Source organism: Trachinotus anak, unplaced genomic scaffold, assembly GCF_046630095.1.
Source record: "Trachinotus anak isolate AG129_WGS33_773 ecotype Australia unplaced genomic scaffold, CSIRO_AGI_Tana_v1 ptg000004l, whole genome shotgun sequence".
Classification (NCBI taxonomy): Eukaryota; Metazoa; Chordata; class Actinopteri; order Carangiformes; family Carangidae; genus Trachinotus; species Trachinotus anak.
In genome coordinates, this window is record NW_027273855.1 from 4,069,160 (window position 1) to 4,091,271 (window position 22,112).

General features: G+C 40.0%; 1 protein-coding gene across 2 annotated transcripts in view; it reads left to right on the top strand.

Moving 5' to 3' along the window:
• Positions 1-22,112, top strand: part of cfap74 (cilia and flagella associated protein 74) — a 54,147-nt gene that overhangs the window by 24,872 nt on the left and 7,163 nt on the right. For both annotated transcript variants that reach the window (XM_071475316.1, XM_071475317.1), the window contains exons 21-31: positions 31-152; positions 7,229-7,357; positions 13,036-13,123; positions 15,944-16,117; positions 17,163-17,296; positions 17,478-17,754; positions 19,281-19,415; positions 19,579-19,712; positions 20,173-20,307; positions 21,787-21,896; positions 22,004-22,059. In XM_071475316.1, coding sequence (XP_071331417.1) covers positions 31-152; positions 7,229-7,357; positions 13,036-13,123; positions 15,944-16,117; positions 17,163-17,296; positions 17,478-17,754; positions 19,281-19,415; positions 19,579-19,712; positions 20,173-20,307; positions 21,787-21,896; positions 22,004-22,059 — 1,494 coding nt within the window. The remainder of the gene's footprint in view (positions 1-30; positions 153-7,228; positions 7,358-13,035; positions 13,124-15,943; positions 16,118-17,162; positions 17,297-17,477; positions 17,755-19,280; positions 19,416-19,578; positions 19,713-20,172; positions 20,308-21,786; positions 21,897-22,003; positions 22,060-22,112) is intronic.

Genomic DNA, 22,112 nt, shown 5'->3' on the forward strand with positions numbered 1-22,112 from the left:
TTGTGATTGAAGACATGTTGGTTCAAACAGATACCCATCCAGGTGAGGGGTACTGCAGCCAGCACCCCTGTGTGGGTGGTTCAGCCCAGCATTGACCTGAAGATCTGCATGTTTGACTGCCTGTATCAAGACAGTATCATGGTCCAAAGCAGGTAGGTTCCAGAGCCTCAAGTGGCTGACAGCTTTGTCATGTGTCTACAAGGGCTCCATGTTTGTAGGTGTCTTCACTCTAGCACTTAAAAATGTATTTGTGCATTTTGCACAGGTTGCAATGAAAACCCAGAATGTAATATGCAAGAGAGAGACCTAAAGGTTCTAATTGAATCCACATAACAATACACTGATTGTGAAGTGGGCACTAACAGTACTTACTGTAAAAAACTATGTGTCCATGAAGTAAAACAGGAAATCCCTGCAGTAGACTTATAAATGTAAAACATTCACCAAATAAGACATGAAGTAAATTAGGATGCAAACAAACCATTAACAGCCGACCTTGTTAGCTAATTTTCTGTGCCATACTTAACACCAACAATAAGAATAGTAATACACCAGAGATGTTAGAACCCTCTGTCCCTCTCATGAAATAAAACTAGTTTTTTATCACTTGCTGATTCCAGTTGGTTTACGCTTAACTCTTTACTCTTTACTCTCAACTCAACTCAACTTTATTTACATAGCACCTTTCATACAAGTACGCGGCTTAAAGGGCTTCAATAAAAATCAATGAAAAGTTAAAAACAAACAAAAAAGTCAATAAAACACAATAAGATAAATTAAGCAGTGGTTAAAACTGAAGACTGAGGCTATGATATTGCTCCAAATTAAAAGCCAGATTAAAAACATGTCTTAAATTACCTAAAGTATTTAAAATATGATTTGAGCTACCTTGTTTGAACTGTAAGTAGTCAAATTGAGGAAGATGAGGTGTCATTTACCACATCTGTGTCACTTAAAGGACTCAACTGTAATGTTTGAGACAACATTGGTACAAGGACAAAAACACAGTACTAAGAAATGGTATAAAGCCTTATTTGAACTGCATTACTGTGTAATGTGTGATACTGTGTGTGGAGCGGACCAACCCGGACTCCTTGGTGACTTTAACAAAGGTAACCTCAGCCACGAACTGCCCAAATACAGACACTTTGTTAATTGCCCGACCAGAGAGGGGAACACTCTGGACCACTGTTACACCACAGTCAGCACTGCACTTGGCCACTCTCACCATGTCATGGTCCACCTGATTCCCACATACAGGCAGAAACTAAAACTGTGTAAACCTGTTGTTTACAAGAACCTCCAAGAACCTCCAATTGCACCAATCACCAGAACAAATTCCTTGTATGTGGAAACATACTTGGCAATAAAACTGATTCTGATTCTGATTCTGATTAGTTTTCAGGTTGATTTGCCTGCTACTGGTAATTTCAAATATTAGACACCTGTAGTGTTAAAGACCAGCTGGGATGGAGCTTGAGCTCTCGGCGTATCCCTTCATTTTACGGGTCCCTTAGTTTCCTATTTCCTAAAAATTAATTAAAATGTCTCTGTTAGTTTTTTGGAAGTTTCTTGGACCAGAGTATGTAATTTGGTGCTAATTATAAAGAAATTGGATCCTGCAGCCTTGGTGAGGGCTACCTCATTTATTTGTGTTTGTAAGAGTGAACCAGAGTTTTACAAGTGGCTGTTAAAAAGCAAATGTTATATTTTTCATGTTCAGCTGTATGTAAACTTGCTTCCTCAGAAATGACAGTTATCTAATTATTAGTTTCAAGGAAAGGAAACTAAGGTGCCCACTCTGCTTTCATGTACATTTTGAGCAGATGGTGCACAACCACACACAGATATACAGTCTTTTCCCAAAAGAAACAGAGCTGTATTCACCAACTTTTCACTTCAGGACTAGTTGTAGTTTTTACTGGGCGGTTTACTTAAAGGGGACTAAAATGTTCGCCACCACAAGTTCATAGTGTGTAAATATGACTGACATGACAGATTCAGACCTCTCTAAGATAGTCAGTCTTCAGGCAAAATCATTTGCACACAGGCAGTTGGTGCACAGGATGCCATATATTGAAAAGCACTGGGGAAAATAAATGTTAAAAGTTTCCATATGACACATATCCTGTGGCATCAAAACTGTGCAATTGCAAATGCACCTCGATAGAAAAGTTGAGTTTATTTGCATGCAAGTTAACAATGTCATTATGATAATCACAACTTTTATATATGGTTTGTCAAGGCAACATGGGGCAAACGATGGCCTTTTAAAAAGACAAAATAGCTGCTGCATTATTGGTGGAATGTATAATGTGGCAAAGAGAACTGTCTGGAAAGTCATCACTGCTCTGCATTTGACTGCTGTAGCAAAGGGGAACAGCAGTCATCAATCCAAGCTCATTAGAAGTGATAGACAGAGAAGTGACTGTGGACTGACAGCTGTCAAGTCTTGAACTAACACATCTCAGGGGAGAATTTTATTGATTTAACTAATTTATGTGCACTCATTGCATTTTAGCTCATTGTGAGAGTCTCTACTGTGTCATTAACGGTGGCGTTTCTCTCCTCTCCTTTGCTTTCTGTTTCACTGTGTGTGTTTCTGTGTGTGTTTCTTAGGCCCTCCCCACACACACAGAGCAGAGCAGAGTCAGGTTGACAACTTGTTACATTAAGTGCAATAAAAGCTTTCCAACAAGTGTTGTAAATCTCTGTAAAACCAAAGATGGACAGACATCAGAATGTTGAGCCAAAATATCAGCATCAATTTTTTAAACACACAAATCTGGTGATGGTGACGAGAATGCTAGCAGCTCTGTCGCTTATGGCGGGGAAGCTTGTCCTGAGAGCACGAGCAGCTCTCCTGCTGTTACAGCTACAAAGCGAAGCCAACACCTATTTAGTCATGTTGAATAGTGTCTAATGCACACCTGGTAGACAGGTGTGTAGGAGACTGAAGTCATGCAGACAAGGTAGAGAACTCCCACACAGTTTCAGCACAAAGCAGTGTTTTGGTCATAGACCTTGGTCTCGCATTGAACTCACAGTATAAAACAACATCATCTTCATCCTCACATCACAGGCTGTTACAACATAAAAGTCAAAATGATCACACTAACATACGTACATCAAACGAGACAAGAAACTCATCTCAAGATTCTGAAATTGGAAGCTGTAAAATCTTTATGATTTACTACTTATTACACTTATTACAGCATTAGTTTAGTTAGTTTTTGTCATAATGAACTGTATCTTAAAGTGAAACCATTGAGGAGGCTGCAGAAATGAGTGGTGCATGTCATATTTCCATTTTATTTGTTGTCATGCTCAGAAACGTCCTTGGAACAGAGTTTGGAAAGTAGCATGGACTGCTGATGTGGCATGCCGGCTTATCTGCTGAATGCAATACTAAAACCCCCTCACATACTCAGTCTCCGCCAAAGCAGGCATTTTCACAGAAAAACGGCTCATGGAAATCCCTTAAAATTGACAAGGCCAGCTTACTTTTCAGCCAGCCCAACATAAAACTCTCCGCCTAACTATGTTCAGAACTAAGCGCCGTATTGAGATATTCAACAAATGTGCAGACATAATATAATAGAGATGTATTAGCTGATAAATGTTCCTAAATAGAGGATGATGTAAGGGACCAGGCGGTAAGCTCACATCCCCACAGAAGAAAATCCTTTTTGATTATGGATGTGATACATTATGATGCACAGAGGAGATTAAGAATACACCGGGGGCTGTAATATTTACAGGCGTGTGGTCCACCACCTAGCCAGTCATTGTGTCACATCATGCGGGGGAGGGAGTGCATGTGTGGGGGTGGGGTATTTGTGACAACTGCCATCTGGTGCGCTGGCACACCAGCACATGTGACAACATGACGATGACAGCATCAGTGTGAACAGCAGCTTTGAAGTTTAAAAAAAAAAAAATGCTGAAGCTTGCACCAGCAAACTATGCAATATGTCACTCTGCCTCCAAGACAGTAATTTGAACACAAAATAACTTGGCAGGCTTTTTGGGGAAACAATGAGAGCTGCTGCTTTCATCATACAATTTGTCACTTTTCCCTTTGAGTAGATGAGTAGATATCCCACAAGTCCTCCGTAGTTTGTGACAGATTTTAAAAGAGAACAGCACACGCATAATTGAATATGTCTCTCTTGTCTGTGAGCCAGTGATTTGAATATCATTCCTACTAATTGAAAGAATTTTGAAGAGGCTTTAAAATGTGCAGTGTTTGACTTTTGCTTGGGAGCCAATGATTGAAATATTCTGAGCTCAGTTGGCAGAGTTTTTCTTTTTGGGAACAGTGTTTTTTTTTTTTGTTTGTTTTTTTCATTTCAAACCCTCCTCCACTGGCACCTGCTGGGGAGAAGAGCATTCCTGCCCAAACTCAGGCCACAAACAAACACAAGCAGCCTGCTTCACAAAGCATTCTGTCCTCGATTTCCCTGTTTACTGCCTTTCTGATATTCCCACTGCACCTTGTTGTTGTCCAACCTGTGTCCTGTGTTCCCTGGCTTGAAGAATGGAAACATAGATGATAAGAAATTATAACTCTTCCAGCTGGTTATTTTGAAATATTTTATTTAGTTTAAAGCTGACAGTGCTGCATTGTGGGGATGGTTGCCTAGAACCCTTGCCATGAAGGCTTGGTATCCCATGAGGCTTTGGAGTACATGTGGAGTAAGCAAGTGCAGCCACCTGGCCCTTTCAAGAAAGGGCAGAGGCACTGCTGTAGCTGTGGGCGCCCACAGTCCAGGCACTCAGTTATTCAGCTCTGCACAGAGACTCAACATGAGCAATTTCTGTGCAACATGACCTGAAACAGTTGGCACTAAACCTCAGCGATTATTACGTGGCATTATCAGTGTCAGCTTTTTATTAATATTACAGAAACAGTAAACAACTATGTTGTTTATGCTGCTTCTCTCTTTTACACTATTGCTAATAGTGTCACAATGAGCTTATTGAATCATTTTTCTAAATTCAGAGGAAGCTGTTTCCTGCGTTTCGTCTTCTACAGTTTGAAAAATAGTACCAATAGACCTTTTTTTTTCAAGATTAACAGATCAACAGTGTAGAAATACAAGAGAGAGAGAGAGAGAGAGAGAAAGGCTGTGACACACAGCAAAGGTTCCCTTGCTAGATGAATGTCTGTCACAGTAAACTGCTTCGAACTAGCCCAGGAGAAGAACCATGCCATGCTCAAGTTCCAGAGAGTTATTTTATTGGAAGTAAATGACAAAAATATGAAGGGTGTGGAGTCACGGTGTGGAAGTTAGTTTTACCAGCAGCACACACATGAGTGAGAAATGTGGGTGAATGCTGTAGGCTGTAAAAATGCCACATTAAACCAAACCCAAGGAAAATACCCAGTTTACTGTCATACCCATGCCTTTCACACAGTTTTCAATGTCTTTTAACAGCTAGGCTACATGGCCAAAAGAATGTGGACACAGCAGTGAAATAGCCTCCGCTCTTTTGGGATGGCTTCCCATAAGATTTTGAAACCTGACCATAATTACTTGTTCCCATTCATTCACAAGAGCATTAGAGAGGTGAGCCACAAAGGCCAATAAGACCTGGCTCTCAATAAGCTTTCTTTAACTTTGGGAAATTGTTTCCCTGAATTACAGAAATCAGCATTTTTTTTTTATATGAAATGAAACAAGAAAGCAAATTATGTGAATTGCTATAAACTCACCTTTAAATGATTAAACATCATTGCTTCAGAAATAAACTGGTCACAGGGAGCTGGTAAAAAAGACAAGATCAGCTAAATGTCCCTTTTAATTAAAATGCCTAATTACCCTAAATGATTATGTACCCATGAATATTCCTCCAAGAGTGATCTGAAGGTTATCATTTGGCTGGAATAAAAATAGCACGTAATATCTCCCAAGTGTCCCTGGGAGTCCTTGCCTCAGGGAAACAACCATCTGTTTGACCTCGCTCAGAGCAGGTCATTTCATTTGAGAGGGGGATCGAAAAATGAAGGGTCCCTCTGAAGTCTATTTGGCCACAACTTGCTCATCACTTTTTTTTGTATCTTTGACAATGAAAGCAGACATAACTAAATGTTCTCACTGTATGCACACACACCACCTTCACCAAACAGGGCGTTTTTTTCAACGTGTTTCTACTGTCGTTGTTTTTTTAAAGGTGTGTAAGTGTGGGTTGTGGTTGGATGTGTTGGAGAATTCCCCAGGTGACGAGCCATTTATATCACAAACTCCAGCTATAACAGGCTTGTAGCCTCAGGCTCAACCATCTGTTGGAGCTCTTAGAAAATGGGTCACCTGAATGATATGGACTTGGGGTACATCGCTCCATACGAGGCATATCTGTAGGTGTCACTCAAATGAAAGTCTTTTCTCTGTCCTTGCAGAGTCCTCGAGTGAGAAGAGGTTTGCCCTGTGATCTGCATGGGGCAACACCTAAAATATATCTTACACTGCTCAGTGTCAATGGCCACAGCCACACCAATGATATATTCTAGTTATTCTCTTGTATCGCAGAGCTAAAAGGGAAATGATTTTGCCTGAGGACCCCAAAAACTGTAGGTCATTAAATTACCCTTGCGAGGAACACATTACACAGGAATGAATCCTCAGTCTGATTGGCCAGCTCAGTATCCAACAATGCTGCAGCGCCCGATTTACCTCAGACATGAGTGCAAGGCAGGAAGAACTTTAACCTTAATGTAGAGAGTAGAACCCATTTAATTATTATCTTGATCTTTCTATAACCTTAACCATGCTGTAGTTTCCATGTGGGGGCACTGTAGGAGTAAATAATTTATTAGTGTTATTGGATGTTCAAAATGTGTTGTTGTTTTTGAACATAATTCAGAGTTTTGTGGAATTGTCCAATATTTATATGTCAATAAATTTGGATTAGAAATAGGGCATGTTATTTTAACATGCACATATAATAATTGTATTAACAATCATTCTGTTTAAATCATTCTGTGAAAAAGTCTGTTGGCCTGCCATTGCTTTTAAAACAAATAAGGTAAAATGTCAAATGCCAAAAATATATAGAGAAAAGCTGCAGCAATTTGTCGATGAATAAGTTGATTAACCAATAAGTCCATCAACAGAAAAATAATTAGCATGTTGATAAGTGATTAATAGTTTATTGTTCAGGATAAAATGTGAGACCTTTGATTGCTGTTAGATTGCTTCTCATCCGGTCATCCTTTGTACGACAGAGCCAGCACAGCCTTGAAGGTGACTTTTGAGGTGTGCCCGGAAATGAGGAAACACATGGAGATCTTACCAAAGACCGGCTTCATCCAGGCTCAATCAAGGTTTAATGCCCAACTTAAGTTCCTGCCAAGGTAAGGAAGGACACACAGAGGATGCAATTACAATGGAATCACTGGAGCATTGATAATCTCATTTTGGTCTGTAAGCTTGTTAAGATTCTATCAACCTTCTATGAAAGTGCGAACTGTGTCACTCCAAAGGAGACTTGTGTACTGAGCCAGACCTGCAGTCTTGTGACTTTCCCATCCTCTGCACAACCTAGCACTGCACAACCGATATAGTAAATACAGTACACACTGACAAAATCTGGTTCTTTAGAGGCTCATTAAAGGTGGTACTAACAATTACACCATTAGACAAAGTCAAGCTTCAAGGGATAATTCTGGTTTATTACAACTTGGATCTTATTTTTGTGGTTTTGACCATCATTTCAATCAGTGGTAATAACATCGTACAGTTGACAGGTGACCAGTAAAATTATTACTCAAACTGCTGTAAACATCCATCACTGTACTTTTCCATAGTCGGCGAGCAACTGTGTGTGCAGAAAATACGTAGCAGGGGCAACCTTCACATTGGCTAAAGGGGAAACTTGCTAGCTAGCCACGAAATGCATAAAAGAGAGTGCGTCTACCTTAAGAGAGATGAGGAACTAATTGTGCAATTTTTGATGAGAAAAAAAGGAGAGTATCAGCTTGATGAATCATAGAATAACTACTATACTACAGTGCTTATATGATAGCTTCCCTTTTTGATTAAAGCAAGCTATGGAGTCATGCTAATGGCAGCAATCTACTGACAGTCAACAGCCAGCAGGTAGAAGAGAGTTGCTCCAACATACCTGCACTCTGAGCGCAGGGGCACAAAGGCTTCTGATAATGGTTTCTAATGATTTTGAAGGACATGGTAATTCTTTCTACAATAATATAGGCTCTATATTTAGATGGAGAGGCAGGAGTTGAACTTCGGTTTGAATGCCAGGAGAGCGGACCGGGGACCCCCAGGGCAGATATGAGAGGCGAGCAGTATGTAAAAACTCAGCGTGGGCGCCAGTATTCCTCTCCCCACCCTCTGTTTTTTTCACTTCACAGTTCAGCAGCTTTGCGTATTGATAGCTGAGAAGATATTGATGGAAAAAAAAAAATACAAACAGAAGAACATTTTCTTCACACACCAGAAAAGTTAGGGGCATGCACTGGTCATCATTCAGCAAGGGGCAAGGAGGGGAAAGTGGGAAAATGTCAGTAATCTGCCTTAGTGAATCGGAAGAGGTTTTAATGCAAGGATTAGAGCATTACTCGTGCTGCTGATAATATGGTGCAGCGTTCACGAGCACAGCTACAGCTACCACCCCCTCCCTACTCCCTCTGTATCACACTTTTTCTCTCTGTCTCTCTCTTTCACTTGCACGCTGTCTTCTCCCACTCTCTCACACATACTTCTCTTTTTCTTGGCCTCTCACCTCTTTGCTTAACTATGCCTCTCTCTCTTTGGTTTTCTCAGTCTCTACAGTCCTCCATCCTGGTGCTCCTTCACTTCCCCTCCAACTACATCTATTCTGCCTCTCTCTGTTACTCTCAAACTCCTCTCATCGCTCTATGCGTCCACCATCCACCACTGCTTATATGCTGGCCCTGATTCTGCTTACATAACCTAAGACACCAGACCCAGTTTCCTGTGCCCTCATTTACAACACTGTTGTTCTTAAAAGATAATTCCAGTTGGATCTTATTTTGTAGGTTTGGTCGTAAGTTCTGTCAATAATGCTCACATTGAATTTACCCACTTAGTTGCTGAGAAATGGGAACAGAGTTCTATCATTAAAAAATAAGCCTTGTGATAACCTGATGAATTCAGTTTCCATCCCCTTTCACTGCATTATTCAGTCTAGTATTGTGTTCATCTTAGCCTATTTTTGGGAGGGACTGTTTTAAGTCAATATCACAGAAATGTGAAAATACCTTTGAATTCCATCTAAAAAGCTCTAACTTCCAAATGGTTAACATTGACATGAGGGTATCCTTACTTTATCAGATATATGGGATGTTACAATAATAATAATAAAAATAAAATGCAGATATTTGTTTATGCCTTAAATTACAAACTCTACACACTTAGAGAAAACTGTGTGGTATAACACTTCCCTCATTACCTCTTCATGAGCTGCTCAGTGCCAAGAGGGCTGGTCTCTTATTATACGACCTTGGAGATCTTGGTTTTGCCAACAAAGATACTGACTGACAAGCTGGTAGGACCAACCTGAAAACATAATAAACATAATAAGAGATTTCAAAGTCCTCAAAATTTATTTAACTCCCAGAAAAGGTTTTCCTATAAAACTTGATCCTATCCACTTTGTGATGCTTCACTCTGTGACTTGAATGTTATAATAATGCCAAGACGCAGGCACAAACTGGGACTAGTTGAGTACAAGAAATGATCATATATATGACTGGAATTGTCCTTTAAGATGCCCAAAGCTCCAAAAGTGGGTCCTCCACCCGCATCAGAAATTCATACAAATCATACACAAATCACACATGTCAGGAAGATGCGTTCCTTTATGTGTAATCTCCGTCATGGTCGGATCTCGCCCTCCAATCTGTTGATTTTTGGTAGGTTTGCCTTTGTTTGATGCAGTAGTGGTGTGTCATTTGAAATGGCACTGCCAAGTCTCCCTAGCCAGAGCCTATGATTGAATTTCCACATCCTCATTAGCGGCACTGCTTTCACTCACTGTGTCATCCACACACACACTCATACACTGTAAAATCTCTATTCTGAAATGACTCATAGCTTTCATTCTTTACACAGGTGTTAGCTTCTTGCCTTCTCTCCTCAGGCTTTTGGGAGAGGGTGAGCACATTCTTGCTTCCTGCTCTAGAGGATTGCGCTCAACCTGCCCACATCCTTCACCATCTTTCCTTTGCTTCATCCCTCTCTGCCTGTCTTCCTCCACTTTTATTTGTCACCATCCAGCCCACACATTTCCCTCACATACCCACAGCATTGTTCCATACACTGCATAATCCCCTCTACAGTATCAAGGCCAATGGTTCACAGGTTTGTGATATTGTTCAGCTAAGATTATAGCTGCGCAGTTACATTCAGATGGACGCTTAAATCCTAATAAGCAGAATGAATTGCCATTTTATTTCACTTCACCCATTTAGCCTGACGTTGCTTTTATGTGAGCCAATTTCTGTTGAGGACATAATGGTATTTTGTTTTTGTTTTGTTTTTGCAACAGCTTGTAGAAATTTTATGTTTTTAATGATAATCAGTCAGTTTAGGAGTTTTCTGTAAATCATACCAGACCTACTTCAGTTGTCAAACGAACAGGAGATGTTTCATTGCACTGCACTGAAAACGAGGTGTTGAAATTAGCATGTGAGCTACATAACCTAGCCCTGTGACCTGGCTCACTTGGGCCTGGAAACTTCACTTCTTTCTAAAGTCTGGTCGTTTCAAAAAACATTTGGGGTTAAGTAAAACATTCTGCATGTGGAGAATTTCCGTTTGACAGATTTTAAAAAGACGGGGAACATTTGTTTTTGTATTTTTCTGCTATGTAAACCTGATGACAAGATCATTAGAATAGGATTGCTTGAATGAGTGGTTTTAGGTGTAATCTCTGAAGAGCAAGCAGTGTGTCCCAGCCCGGCAGTTCCAGCTGATAAAAGGGAGATTACAAGGATGATTTACTACAGATTACACCGAACGGCTCCACCAGTACAGTCACAGCTAGCTCACCGCTCACACCAGTATCAGGAACTTCAGTGATGCTGTGAAGAAAGAAAACAAGCAAACAAAATGACCAGTTTGGTTAACATGATTTCTAAGACTTCTTTCGTTAGTGTTTAATGTAGTTTTTGTCCATCCATCTCCCCATAATGACAAAATCCCAGAGCCTCTTAATCCGTTTTTAATCCTGTTCATAATCACTTTTTTAATGGTGAAGTGAAATAGTGAAATTCCAGTCCATATTAAACCGGATATATATATATAAATATGTATATATGTATATGTATGTATGTATGTATGTATATGTATATCTATATACATATATAAATATATATAGATAAAGATATATACATATAGACATGTACATATATTCATATTTATATACATCCTGTTCAATATGGACTTTCGTGTGTGTGTGTGTGTGTGTGTGTAAAGCAGCCACTTTCCTCATATCAAGAGCTCTTGACATTCCTGATAAATATATAAGTAGGTCTTTAGGGTTTTTGCATCCTTGCTCTCATGGATAAGGTGATTATCACTAATGATTATCATTTCTTTGACTCTCTATGAATATTAAGGATGGACATATAGATAAAGTTGTTCTCCCCAAATATTTCAGTAATTCTTTGGAGAAATGCACAACAGCTCTCTTAATAGTACCACAAAGTTAGACCACCAATGTAATTTCAGATTTACTATGTCCTCTACTAATCTCAGAAGTATCATCAAAGACTTTGGAGGAGAATTACTTTTCGATGAGACTGTGGATAATCTGGCAATGGAGAAGAAGAGCACACAAGTAAATCTGTGCAGGACAGTGACAAATCTGAAACCCCATCCATCCGCAAAATTCTCCCGAGCATATGGCCTGGCGACATCCCACCAGGCTTTTCCACTCTGCCCTGCCAAGCTAATTCAAGAGTGACTCTCCAGCAGCGATTCTATTAGCAGGCAGAACAAGAGTGCTTCCTTAAATACACCCTCTGCGCTCATTGGTTCAGCTACAGAGGGAAACAAATACTTCTTTTTTCATGACTCCTCTTCATGAATGCAGAGATTTAATTTTGACGTGTGAGGAAGTGACCTATCTAGCTTTGAGTCATCAAGAGTGTCGTAGTAAAACAGCATGTTTACAGTAGTTGCTTGCAGAGATGAGGCCTGGGAAGTATGGAACCTAAACTGTCCCTGGACCTGAAGCTGGCAGATTTGTTGAAGGCGAGGCTTGGTTGTAGCGCTTTGAGAAAACACACTGACATCTGGAGAGCCTTAAAACCACTGACATTTACAGTATTAGCTCTCAAGCCTTCAACCAGCATTAAGAGCGTAAAGAGGGAAAGACAGAGAAGACAGTTGATAGGAGAGAAACAGAGGAGCGAAAAGCAAAGAGCAGCAGGGGGAAAGAGAGGGCTGCTGGGAGGAGGAGAGAGAAAGTGAGAGGTGGAGCTGGATCTGAGCCACAAACTGCATTTGACATTTGACCACTCTTTACATGATAATGAACTATACATACGTACAGTGCATATATACAGTATATATATATATGTTATCACGAGAGCAGCTCTTAACACTAGAGGATACTGAGGGACTGGAGTTTTACATAAGCCTGTGCATGACTACTGGGCCTCTTTGAATCATACTTACGTCTCCCATCACCATGGCTACAACCTACAGTAGTGTGGAGGCGCGCTCTACATCTCTCTCCTGCTTTCCCTGGCGAGCCGATCCTACAGTCGTGGGTTAAAGTGAAGTAATGGGTCTTCAGGGTCTGCATCTTTATCTCTCTTTGAAAAGCTCGACAGGGGGCTCGTGGCTTTTGACTGCTGGGATCTGATGTACTGAAAAAAAATAATTAGCAACCTTTAAAATCACTGTTGCAGTTATGTGTTTGTTTTCAACCTGTAATTGGTGTATTTGCTCTCCTCTGTTCATGATGTTAAGATGAAGTGTTTTTTATGAGGAAGTGTCAATCTGCATAATAGTGTGTCCTCTTTTACCTCTTGTATAGATGCTCCTTATCCAAAGATGCCAAGAAGTTTTTTGACAGTGATACAGGAGTCCTGGAGGTTCCAATGACAGTACAAGTAGCAGGCCAGGTTTGTATCTTACTATATACATTCAGTCTGTTTTACAGTAGAGCTCCCTGTGGTCCTGAAAACAGTATAGTTATCCTGCGATACAGGGCTTGTGTCCTACTTTGTCCCTAACAGAAACAGAGCTACTGAAGGTTGTAACCCATTTTGCTGGTAACAAGCTAAAATTATCTCCCACCTCCAAGGCCTAGTTACTCCATGGCCGTTAATAAGCCAAGCATAAAGGTTATTCCACATTGTTTTACTGAGAATGTCTCCAGAAGCTCAAACTGGGTAGGCAGGAATTTACGATATGTGTCATTTTCTTATCATGCAATTTCATCATGCCCTCATATGTAACATATATCCGCATAAGATGGTGCTTGGCAAATATATAATATATATATATATATATTATATAAATATAAGGATACACTCACATATAGAGTTACTATATTCTGGGCACCCTGGTTTTGATGGCCATTAAATACTCCTGGATAGATCATTAGGACAAAAATTAGCAACTGCTTTAGAAAATATCTTTAGTGAAAAGTCAAAGGTACAAGCCTCTGTACATAGAAGTGGAGGTAGAGAAGTCAGCCACATCTCCCAAGGTGCATTTTGGTATGAAACAGCCAAGCGGTGACCTGTTACCCGTGCTGCTGAGGACGAGTGGAAGATAACCATCACTCTTTTTAGAAATCAGGTAACTTAAATTCCATCTTAAATTAATTCACTTTTAGATTGGTTCATTTTGGATGAATTAGACAACTATGGTGTCATCTTTTGTTTCTAACTGCAGCACTGAAGTTTTTTTTGAATTGGCCTCAGCTCAGATTCACACCTCTGACTGGCTCTTTTTCTATAGCAGCTGCGGTCAGGGCTCATGGGTATTGTAGTAATTAAAACAATCTGAAATGCAAAACTGATTGAGAAGACAAGAGCTTTCAAAACAATTAAGTATCAGATACGCTTCATCTGTCTGTCACCTAAAAATGACTATGTAGAAAATAAACAGGACTTTCATGTCCAGCACTGTAGACACTCAAACACTTGCTTAATGACTAACCCACTCAATTACAGTCAGTTCTCTGTCCTTTATTCCCCACCATGGCTCTGCCAAATGTTTTATAGGATTTATTAAATGTTAAACGTTTTGTTGTTTTCCTACAGATATTGTTTGTCTCTATAGCCAAATAACATTTGATCAAATCTTCCTTAAAGTTTCATCATGGGCGAAGTGATCTTGGTTCAATGTTATATTAACAGCTGATCTTATATCCTTGATGAGTTAATGGCAGTGATGGTGAAATGTATTATGTCTCTGTTTTACAGTGCATTTTTACCATGATGTTACATTGGTTCATACCATTACTAGTATGTATTGTTATTATGTGCATTTGCTATATATTTACGTCAGATAGATATACTGTAGCCTTAGTTGTGAACAGTGCAACAAACGTTTATAATTTCCAATCCAGTGTGTCATTCCTCTCAAAAGCTATAAATCTAAATCTCATCCTCAAGGTCTGATCAGTCCAGGAGCCCTTGAAGTGGAAAATAAAGTGCATACAGCAACTGAGTTCCTTCAACTTGTCAGCAGCAGTTTTTATTAAAAAAACACAGAGCAGCTGCTTAAACATTCGTGTTGCATCAATGCCAGTTCTCTTTCTCAGTAAATCTAAATCTGGTCTGTCTTCTCGCCATATTTTTCACCCCCCCACCCCCCACCTCATCCAGCCCCTATTCCCTCTTGTGGGGGGGGGAGCAGAGCTCTGACGAGCAGCCAAAGACTGGGCCAGGATGCTCCTGTGGAGCACCAAAGCTGTTGCCCCCAGCCCCAAGCCCTGAGCTCCTGGCATTACACCAATTGCATGTGCACTCACACGCACACACACAAACACACACACACACTGTATGATCACCAGACGCCACAGCAGCCAGGAAAGCAATGGCACAGACACCAGAAAACAAGGTCATTTGTTGAGCACTGGCAGGACTCAAGAGGATGTCAGTCAGAAAAAAAAACACTGCTCACAAAATCATAGGATTTTTAGTTTTCTAATCTACTTCCTTAAATATATAATTTACCTAAAGCAGAGTTAAAGGACAAGACTGCTGATATTCTATTGTCAACAAACCCAATGAAAAGACCAAAACCAATGACCTTATTGCTCAGTGCCATAGAGCTTCAAAAAATAATGAGCCACACTGATGCACTGAATGACATGTTCTGTCATTACCATGAACACACACACACACACTGTAGTTTAGTTTCAGTCAGAAAAACGGTTGGTTTGGTGCTTAGATTGAAATTTCTGAATCTCACTTTGAGTCTGCACTGTGTTTTGGGATGCACACACACACACACACACACACACACACGCACACACACACACACACACACACACACACACGTCTTGCATCTCAACCGCTCAGTGATGAAGGATGACTATCTGCAGAAAAGCTTCCATTTCAGCTAAGAGGACTAAAGGGACCTTGTTTTAAACATGAAGTTCATTCATTAAGTACTTCAAGTGCATATACTCATGTTTGTGAAATCACAGACTTAAGAAAGCTTAATCCCACAGTAAATATGAAAATTTACAATTAAGATTTGAAATGTGATAGCAGTAAAACCACCGGGACTATTTTGTGTTATGTCAATCAAACCATCCTGCAGTTTTACAGACATGGCCACATTCTAATGCTGGTTAAAAAGAATAAAGAGACTCTAGATCAAATGCATTGTTGTGACATTCAAAGGAGAAAAGAACAAACATGTATGAAGAGAAGGGTATTTTTTTCTCATTGATGTTGATGAAGATGTGTTTGTGTGTTCAGGTGCAGCCTGTTCATTTCACAGTCCAAGCAGTGGTGACCTCCTCAGACCTGCAGTTTGACCGCACTGAGGTGGACTTTGGCTACTGTTCCATTTACCAGTCGGTCCAGAGCAGTGTTCGTCTTACCAACCTGTCCCTGCTGCCTCAGGACTTTGGCTTCTTGGGTGTTCCAGAGGTACTGCAAGACTAACAAGAACTTCTGTGATTTTAGTTTGCAGAGTTAGGAATACCTTATATCACGTTAAATGTTGCCGAATATGCAGAAACTAACCCAGAAACGAATCACTGAGAACAATATTTTCATCATTATGTAGATGACGTCAGGTATTTAGTCATTAACATGGTACTTCCTATCAAGGTTATAATAGTTTTGGATATTTCATTCATTTCATGTCATTTAGTTTAGTTTTCATTTTTTGAAAATGTTTAGTTTTAGTTTTTATTAGTTTCAGGTTTTAGTTTAGTTTTGTTTGTTTGTTTGTTTGTTTGTCATATGGGCAATTTCAAAAAGATCAGAATGACATCAAACCATTTTAAAAATGTACTCACTTAGGACAGACGAACAACCATAAAATGTAGATGGGCACAAATATGTAAACAGTCGACACAAGATGCAGCCTCAGGTGCAAAATATGTGTACCTGTGTTTCTGAAGTGAGATGCAGGTTGAGTGAATGTGAGAGATGTTGATTCATTTAGATGAAACAACTCTAAATTAACTCATCAGTGAACTGGACTGTCCAGCTCAAGTCGAAGGTGCTGCAGCTCTGTGGCTTAATTAACAATAAAATACGTCACATGTTGTACCTGTCATCATTAATACAGTGAATATATTGGACACTTAAAGTGCACATGTACTGGTCGAACACATAGCTGCTGAGATTAGACAAAAACCAAAACCAAGACATTTTCTCTATAATTTCAATTCATTTTAATTAGTTTTGTAAACACACAATACCGTTAGTTATGTTTTTTTATAAAGCCTTGTTTTTAGTTTTTTTTTTTTTAGTTAACGAAAATTCTGTTTGTTTTAGTTCATGATTATAACTTTGCTTCCTACTATAATACTATCTGCTAAACTACTATATGTGAGATAATTACTGTTAATAAACTAAATGTCTTTTGCGAAAAAAAATCTTGTACAAATAGTATGAAGATTGGGGACTGATATCATAAAAATCTTGAGGCAGTTTATGTTGTTTGTGTTCTCCCACACTGCAGTTTATTGAGGTCCAGCCTAATGACGGCTTTGGTACGCTGCTCCCTCAAGAGACCCTGGAGATTGATCTGATTTTCAGTGCTAACAAGGCTAAAGAGTTCAATTTCCAGCTCAGCTGCAAGTCTGGAATTAACAGGTTGACTTCTAATCCTTTGCTATGTGTAAATTAAATGGATTTGTTCATTTTTATGGGATGATGGAATTTGGTTTTGATTGGTGTTATCATGTTTTGTTATGATTGATGTAATTCTGTTTATCTGATTACATTCCAAATTCATTAATTCATAACTAAATGATTTATTTTTCTTTGGCGTCAGAGATTTCCTGCTGTCTTGCCGTGCAGTGGGCGTCCTCCCTCCACTGGAACTCTCCCATTCTCTGGTCCAGTTTGGGGCCACGGCAGTAGGTGACCACTCCACTGCCATACTTCACCTGGTCAATCATCACACCGACCGTAACCAGTCCAAACTACCAGTCACTCCAGTAGTGAAGGATGCAATGGCTCCCAGAGCACCCCGGCTGTTCTCCTTCACCCCTCCCAAGGATTCAGACATCAGCATCACACCTTCCACAGGACGCCTGTTCCCTGGAGAGGTGGAGCAGAGCACATTATGTTTACACTGATCTTAAAGGAGCGCTCCACCGATTTTACAGCTAAAGAGCAGATTAAAAGTCTTTGTCCGTCACGTGGGGTCTAATAAAAAGATGCTACTGGATATTTGACAAAAAAGTCTTGATTATAGATTAAGCTACTGGCTTATTCCAGAGCTTTCAACCATTTCCTAGTTCCATCAGCTGATGGAGACCATTATATAGAATTAAAAGACTGTCATGATGGTCATGTCAGACTAGTAGTCAGACACTAGTTTATACTAGTGATTACATGATGTGAAATGTAGGATGAGAAAGGCCCCATTAAAGACTTTGACTAAAAGTCAGGATATGTAGGTCTGTGCTGCATCGGTTTAGACCCTTCTTTGTTTAAAGTGTCAACTTCATGGAAGTGGAGTGCCCCTTTAATACTGTGACAACCTGTTCAAACCAGGCATGTTTTTAATACTGTCAGGGGAAGCTGAAGAATCTTTGGCCCTGATATTAATTCGACCCCCTCCTCACCACCCACTGCCTAAGTAATCCTCTGCAGCTTGATCTCCCGAGGTTGTGTTTCTTATTTTACACCTGGACCAAATCTTACCCTAACGTTGTTTTAGTTGCAAAACCATAATTGAAGTGTTAGACTATGCCTGATGTAACTCCTTGTTTTAACTCTAACTTGAATCAGCATTGCTTGAGTTGAGCTTGTGAACAGAAACTTAGATTTTACTATGTGAGGAAACAAACCTGGGTCTAGGAAGTGATTTATTCATTTTGAAGACAATTTGCATCAAAAGTGTAACGATTACAGAGCTAAGAGATCTCAGAGGAAAATCTTGCCTCAGTTCAACTCAGTACAGTTACAAATATTTACAGAGAGACAGACAGACAGTGGCGCGCATCAGAGGCCTTTACAGTGTAACGATGCACTCTAGTGGATGCCTGATGGAAGTGAACAAGGGAGTCATATTTTCTCTATCTTCTATTTTGTCTATGCTGCAAGATTAATGAATACAGAACGCAATTCAAATAACAGTGAATCTTAATTTGAATGCAACGCAGGATCACATCAAAGTACAGATAATTTGAACATCTGTGCAGTTTATGACTGTGGGTTGTGATAGTTGTATTTGAAGTCAGTTAAGACTGGAGCATTGTCCTGCACACTCATACACTGTTTATAGAAAAGATTAATCCATTGTATTCATTTTTTTCCAGCTGGGTAACAGAGGCCCACTGGGAGAAATCCAGTAAATACTCAGCAACTTTGAAACATGGGGATTGTAAGCTGCTTGAATTGGTCCACGCACGAGAAACCCCAGAACAGGAAGCTGCCCAAAACTCATTTAAAACTTCATTTCGAAATATGCATTAGAGGCTTAAATAAAAAATCACCAGGGTGTAAGAATAGAACAATCTGACTGCCACTCTAAAGTTTATATGCTATACACTAATCACCCTATCCTCAAAATCTGTTTTTGTACAAGTAATTCCCGACATGTGACGCAATGCTGTCCTCTTCCCAGAGATGCCTGGTTCAGGTGATGTTCAGACCCAGACTGCTGGAGCAGGAGATCCAAGAGGAGGCGATGCGTCTCCTCCGCCGAGCCAAGCTGCTCCGTGAGAAGGAGTTGGAGATGAACAGACAAGTCGAACAGGAGGTATAACTGCTCCCCCATCTACTCCAGTCATCTCCTGCTAGTGTCAGAGTCAGGCTTTTAAATGTGAACACACCAGCTTATAGATTATTTCCTACTTTCATAACCATTCTAGTATTTATACAGGATGTATGAACCCCTCAGTTATGTTTATATGTGTTGTAAGACTAAAAAGGAGATCCCAGTGGAGCCCAGCAAAGGAAAAAAAGCATCTGGGAATCCAAAGAACAGCAAGATGTTGGAGGACACAAAGACAGAAAAACTAACTGAATCACCAAATCCTGCCGACATCCAGCCTGGGTACGTACGAGGTTTTATTCTCTTTCCTCACATTGTATCCCAAATTACTTGACTAGTTTGCTAAACTGAAATACAAGTGGAGAAAAAATTTATTAATAAATATTGTATTGCCAAATATCAAAGATTAGTATTGCAAAAAGAGAATAAATTTGTTCTTAAGGAAATATCTTTCACCCTCCCTGAAAGCCCGTCTGTGTAAGAAAGTGGGCTATACTCAATTAATAACTTGGTCAGAAGTCTGAAATCAAACAACACTGAAAAATAAATTACACACAAAGTTTTTACTTGTACATTCTCTCTTCCTCCAAAGTAAGTTCATCAGCATTTTCTCTTCCAGTGTGCAGTGATCACACCACACATACACATACAGCTGGAAATCCTTGATGAAAAGGATTTCATTGTGTTAAGTTTAAGTAGTGTTTGTTGTTTTATTTACATGTGTGGGGTCGTTTACTTCTAGGTCAGAGCAGTATGAGGAGGCCAAGGCCTCTCTGCTGTACTCCTTCACTCAGCGCTACAGGGAGTACACCGTTCCCTGCTTTATCTCAGATGGAGACCCCCCTGAGGAAGACAGACAAGCTCAGCCAGCATGGAGGTAACGCTGAGTCTCCATACGCTTCTCCACACACTTTGATTAATGCAACTGTGTACAACACAAGAAACATCACCGCAGGGAAGATATGTAGTTGACCAAGAAATAGTCTGGCCCATAACGCCACAATATGTTGTTTTTACGCTTCAGTTTTTGTACAAATATAACATGTTGATTAGTGAGCGTTGGAGGTACTAGACGGTTGTTTCTGTTACCTTTAGACAGAGTGTAGCTAGCTGTTTCCCCCTGTTTCCAATCTTTTCATCTCACTCTTGACTTAAGGCCCTTAAGTTTTCAGTTGTGTTTTAGTAGTGCATTTGCAGTTCATTAATTTACTATAAATACACTGACATGCAGTAAAGCCAGAGCTTCCTGGCCTGGGACCCCTGAGGGGGCTACAGTTTTGAGTGCAACTTGGAATTTTTAAGATGCATAGCATTTAGCAATATTAGCTTTCCTCTTATATGAAATAAGTGTGTGGTTACAACTTCACCAGCAGCATGCTGATCTGTGGATCTTCATGTTTGCTGCCAAGCTTATGTATTTACTTTATCTAAAGCTCAAGATTTCTGTGACGGTGGAAACATCTGCACTGTCCCCACAAATATATCGTCACCTTATCACTCTATACATGGAACACAGTAGAGATATAACCAGTTTATAGAAGAACTGTGTAGCATAAGCTGTAGCCACCATGTCTGAAGAGAACAGGAGGAACTCACAAATTCCTGCTTGATAAAATCAGTACTTCACTCATTGTTTTTGTCAACCCTGTGACCTCTCTGTTTAACTTATATATGGCATTTCTGGATGGGTCACACAGTAACTGGAGCAGATGAATCAGCATAAGCCACAGAGATGATCATAGGCCTCAGGAGGGTGGAAAGTGGGAAACCGATTGAGAAATTTTTTTGGCACTCTGATTGCTGCTAATCATAAATGGGAATGCACAGATTACATCACAGCGCTGGCTCATCGGTTTGTGTGTTGGAGGCAGCTCAAGAAGTTCCAAAGAAAGCTCTGGCCCAGTGATACACATCAGTTCATATTCAGCACATCAAAGAAGTTGATTACTTTCTGTGTCACAGTTTGATTTTTCAGCCTGGTCTCTGTATCACAGAACAAGTTGCGGCCAAAGTGATTGGTCACTAGTTCCCATCTTCTTCTTCTCCATGTTCAACTTTATGAAAAGTCTCGAAATCTCTAAATATTGCTTGAGCCTTTTCAGCTTTCAAACAATTTAATATTTTCTCCACTTTAGGGTATCTGTCATTTTTATTCCTGTAAAGTTTCCTGCTTTGTTTGAACTCTGACCAAAATATGTTCCTAATAACTTTTGATTAAGCTTAATTGCGAAACAATGTACGGAAATCAGTTGTCTGTATTAATCTGTATCAGTGAAGTGCTATAATGAAAAGGCAGAGTGTGAGCTGTTACCCAGATTCCTTATTTCATAGCTTGTCATGTCCAATATATCCTCAGTCCCTTCAATACGCTCTACTTGAAGCTGCGGTGTGCTGCTGTCCAGCCCTCTCTAGTGGTGATATCCAACAATGGACACAGTACGATAGACTTCCATCAGGTGGCAGTGGGTGAGTCCCTCTCTGAGTTCTTCACATACTGTACATGTTCACTTGTGCTTTCAGCTCTCACACCTTTTTGTATTTATTTATTGTTTTGTCTGTGTCTTCTATTTTAGGGGAGAAGGTGATTAAGAGGTTTACAGTTCAGAACATTTCAAAGGAAACTCTGGATGTATCCTTTCTCCAGCAGGTGGATCCAAACACGCAAAACAAAAGTGACTGAAG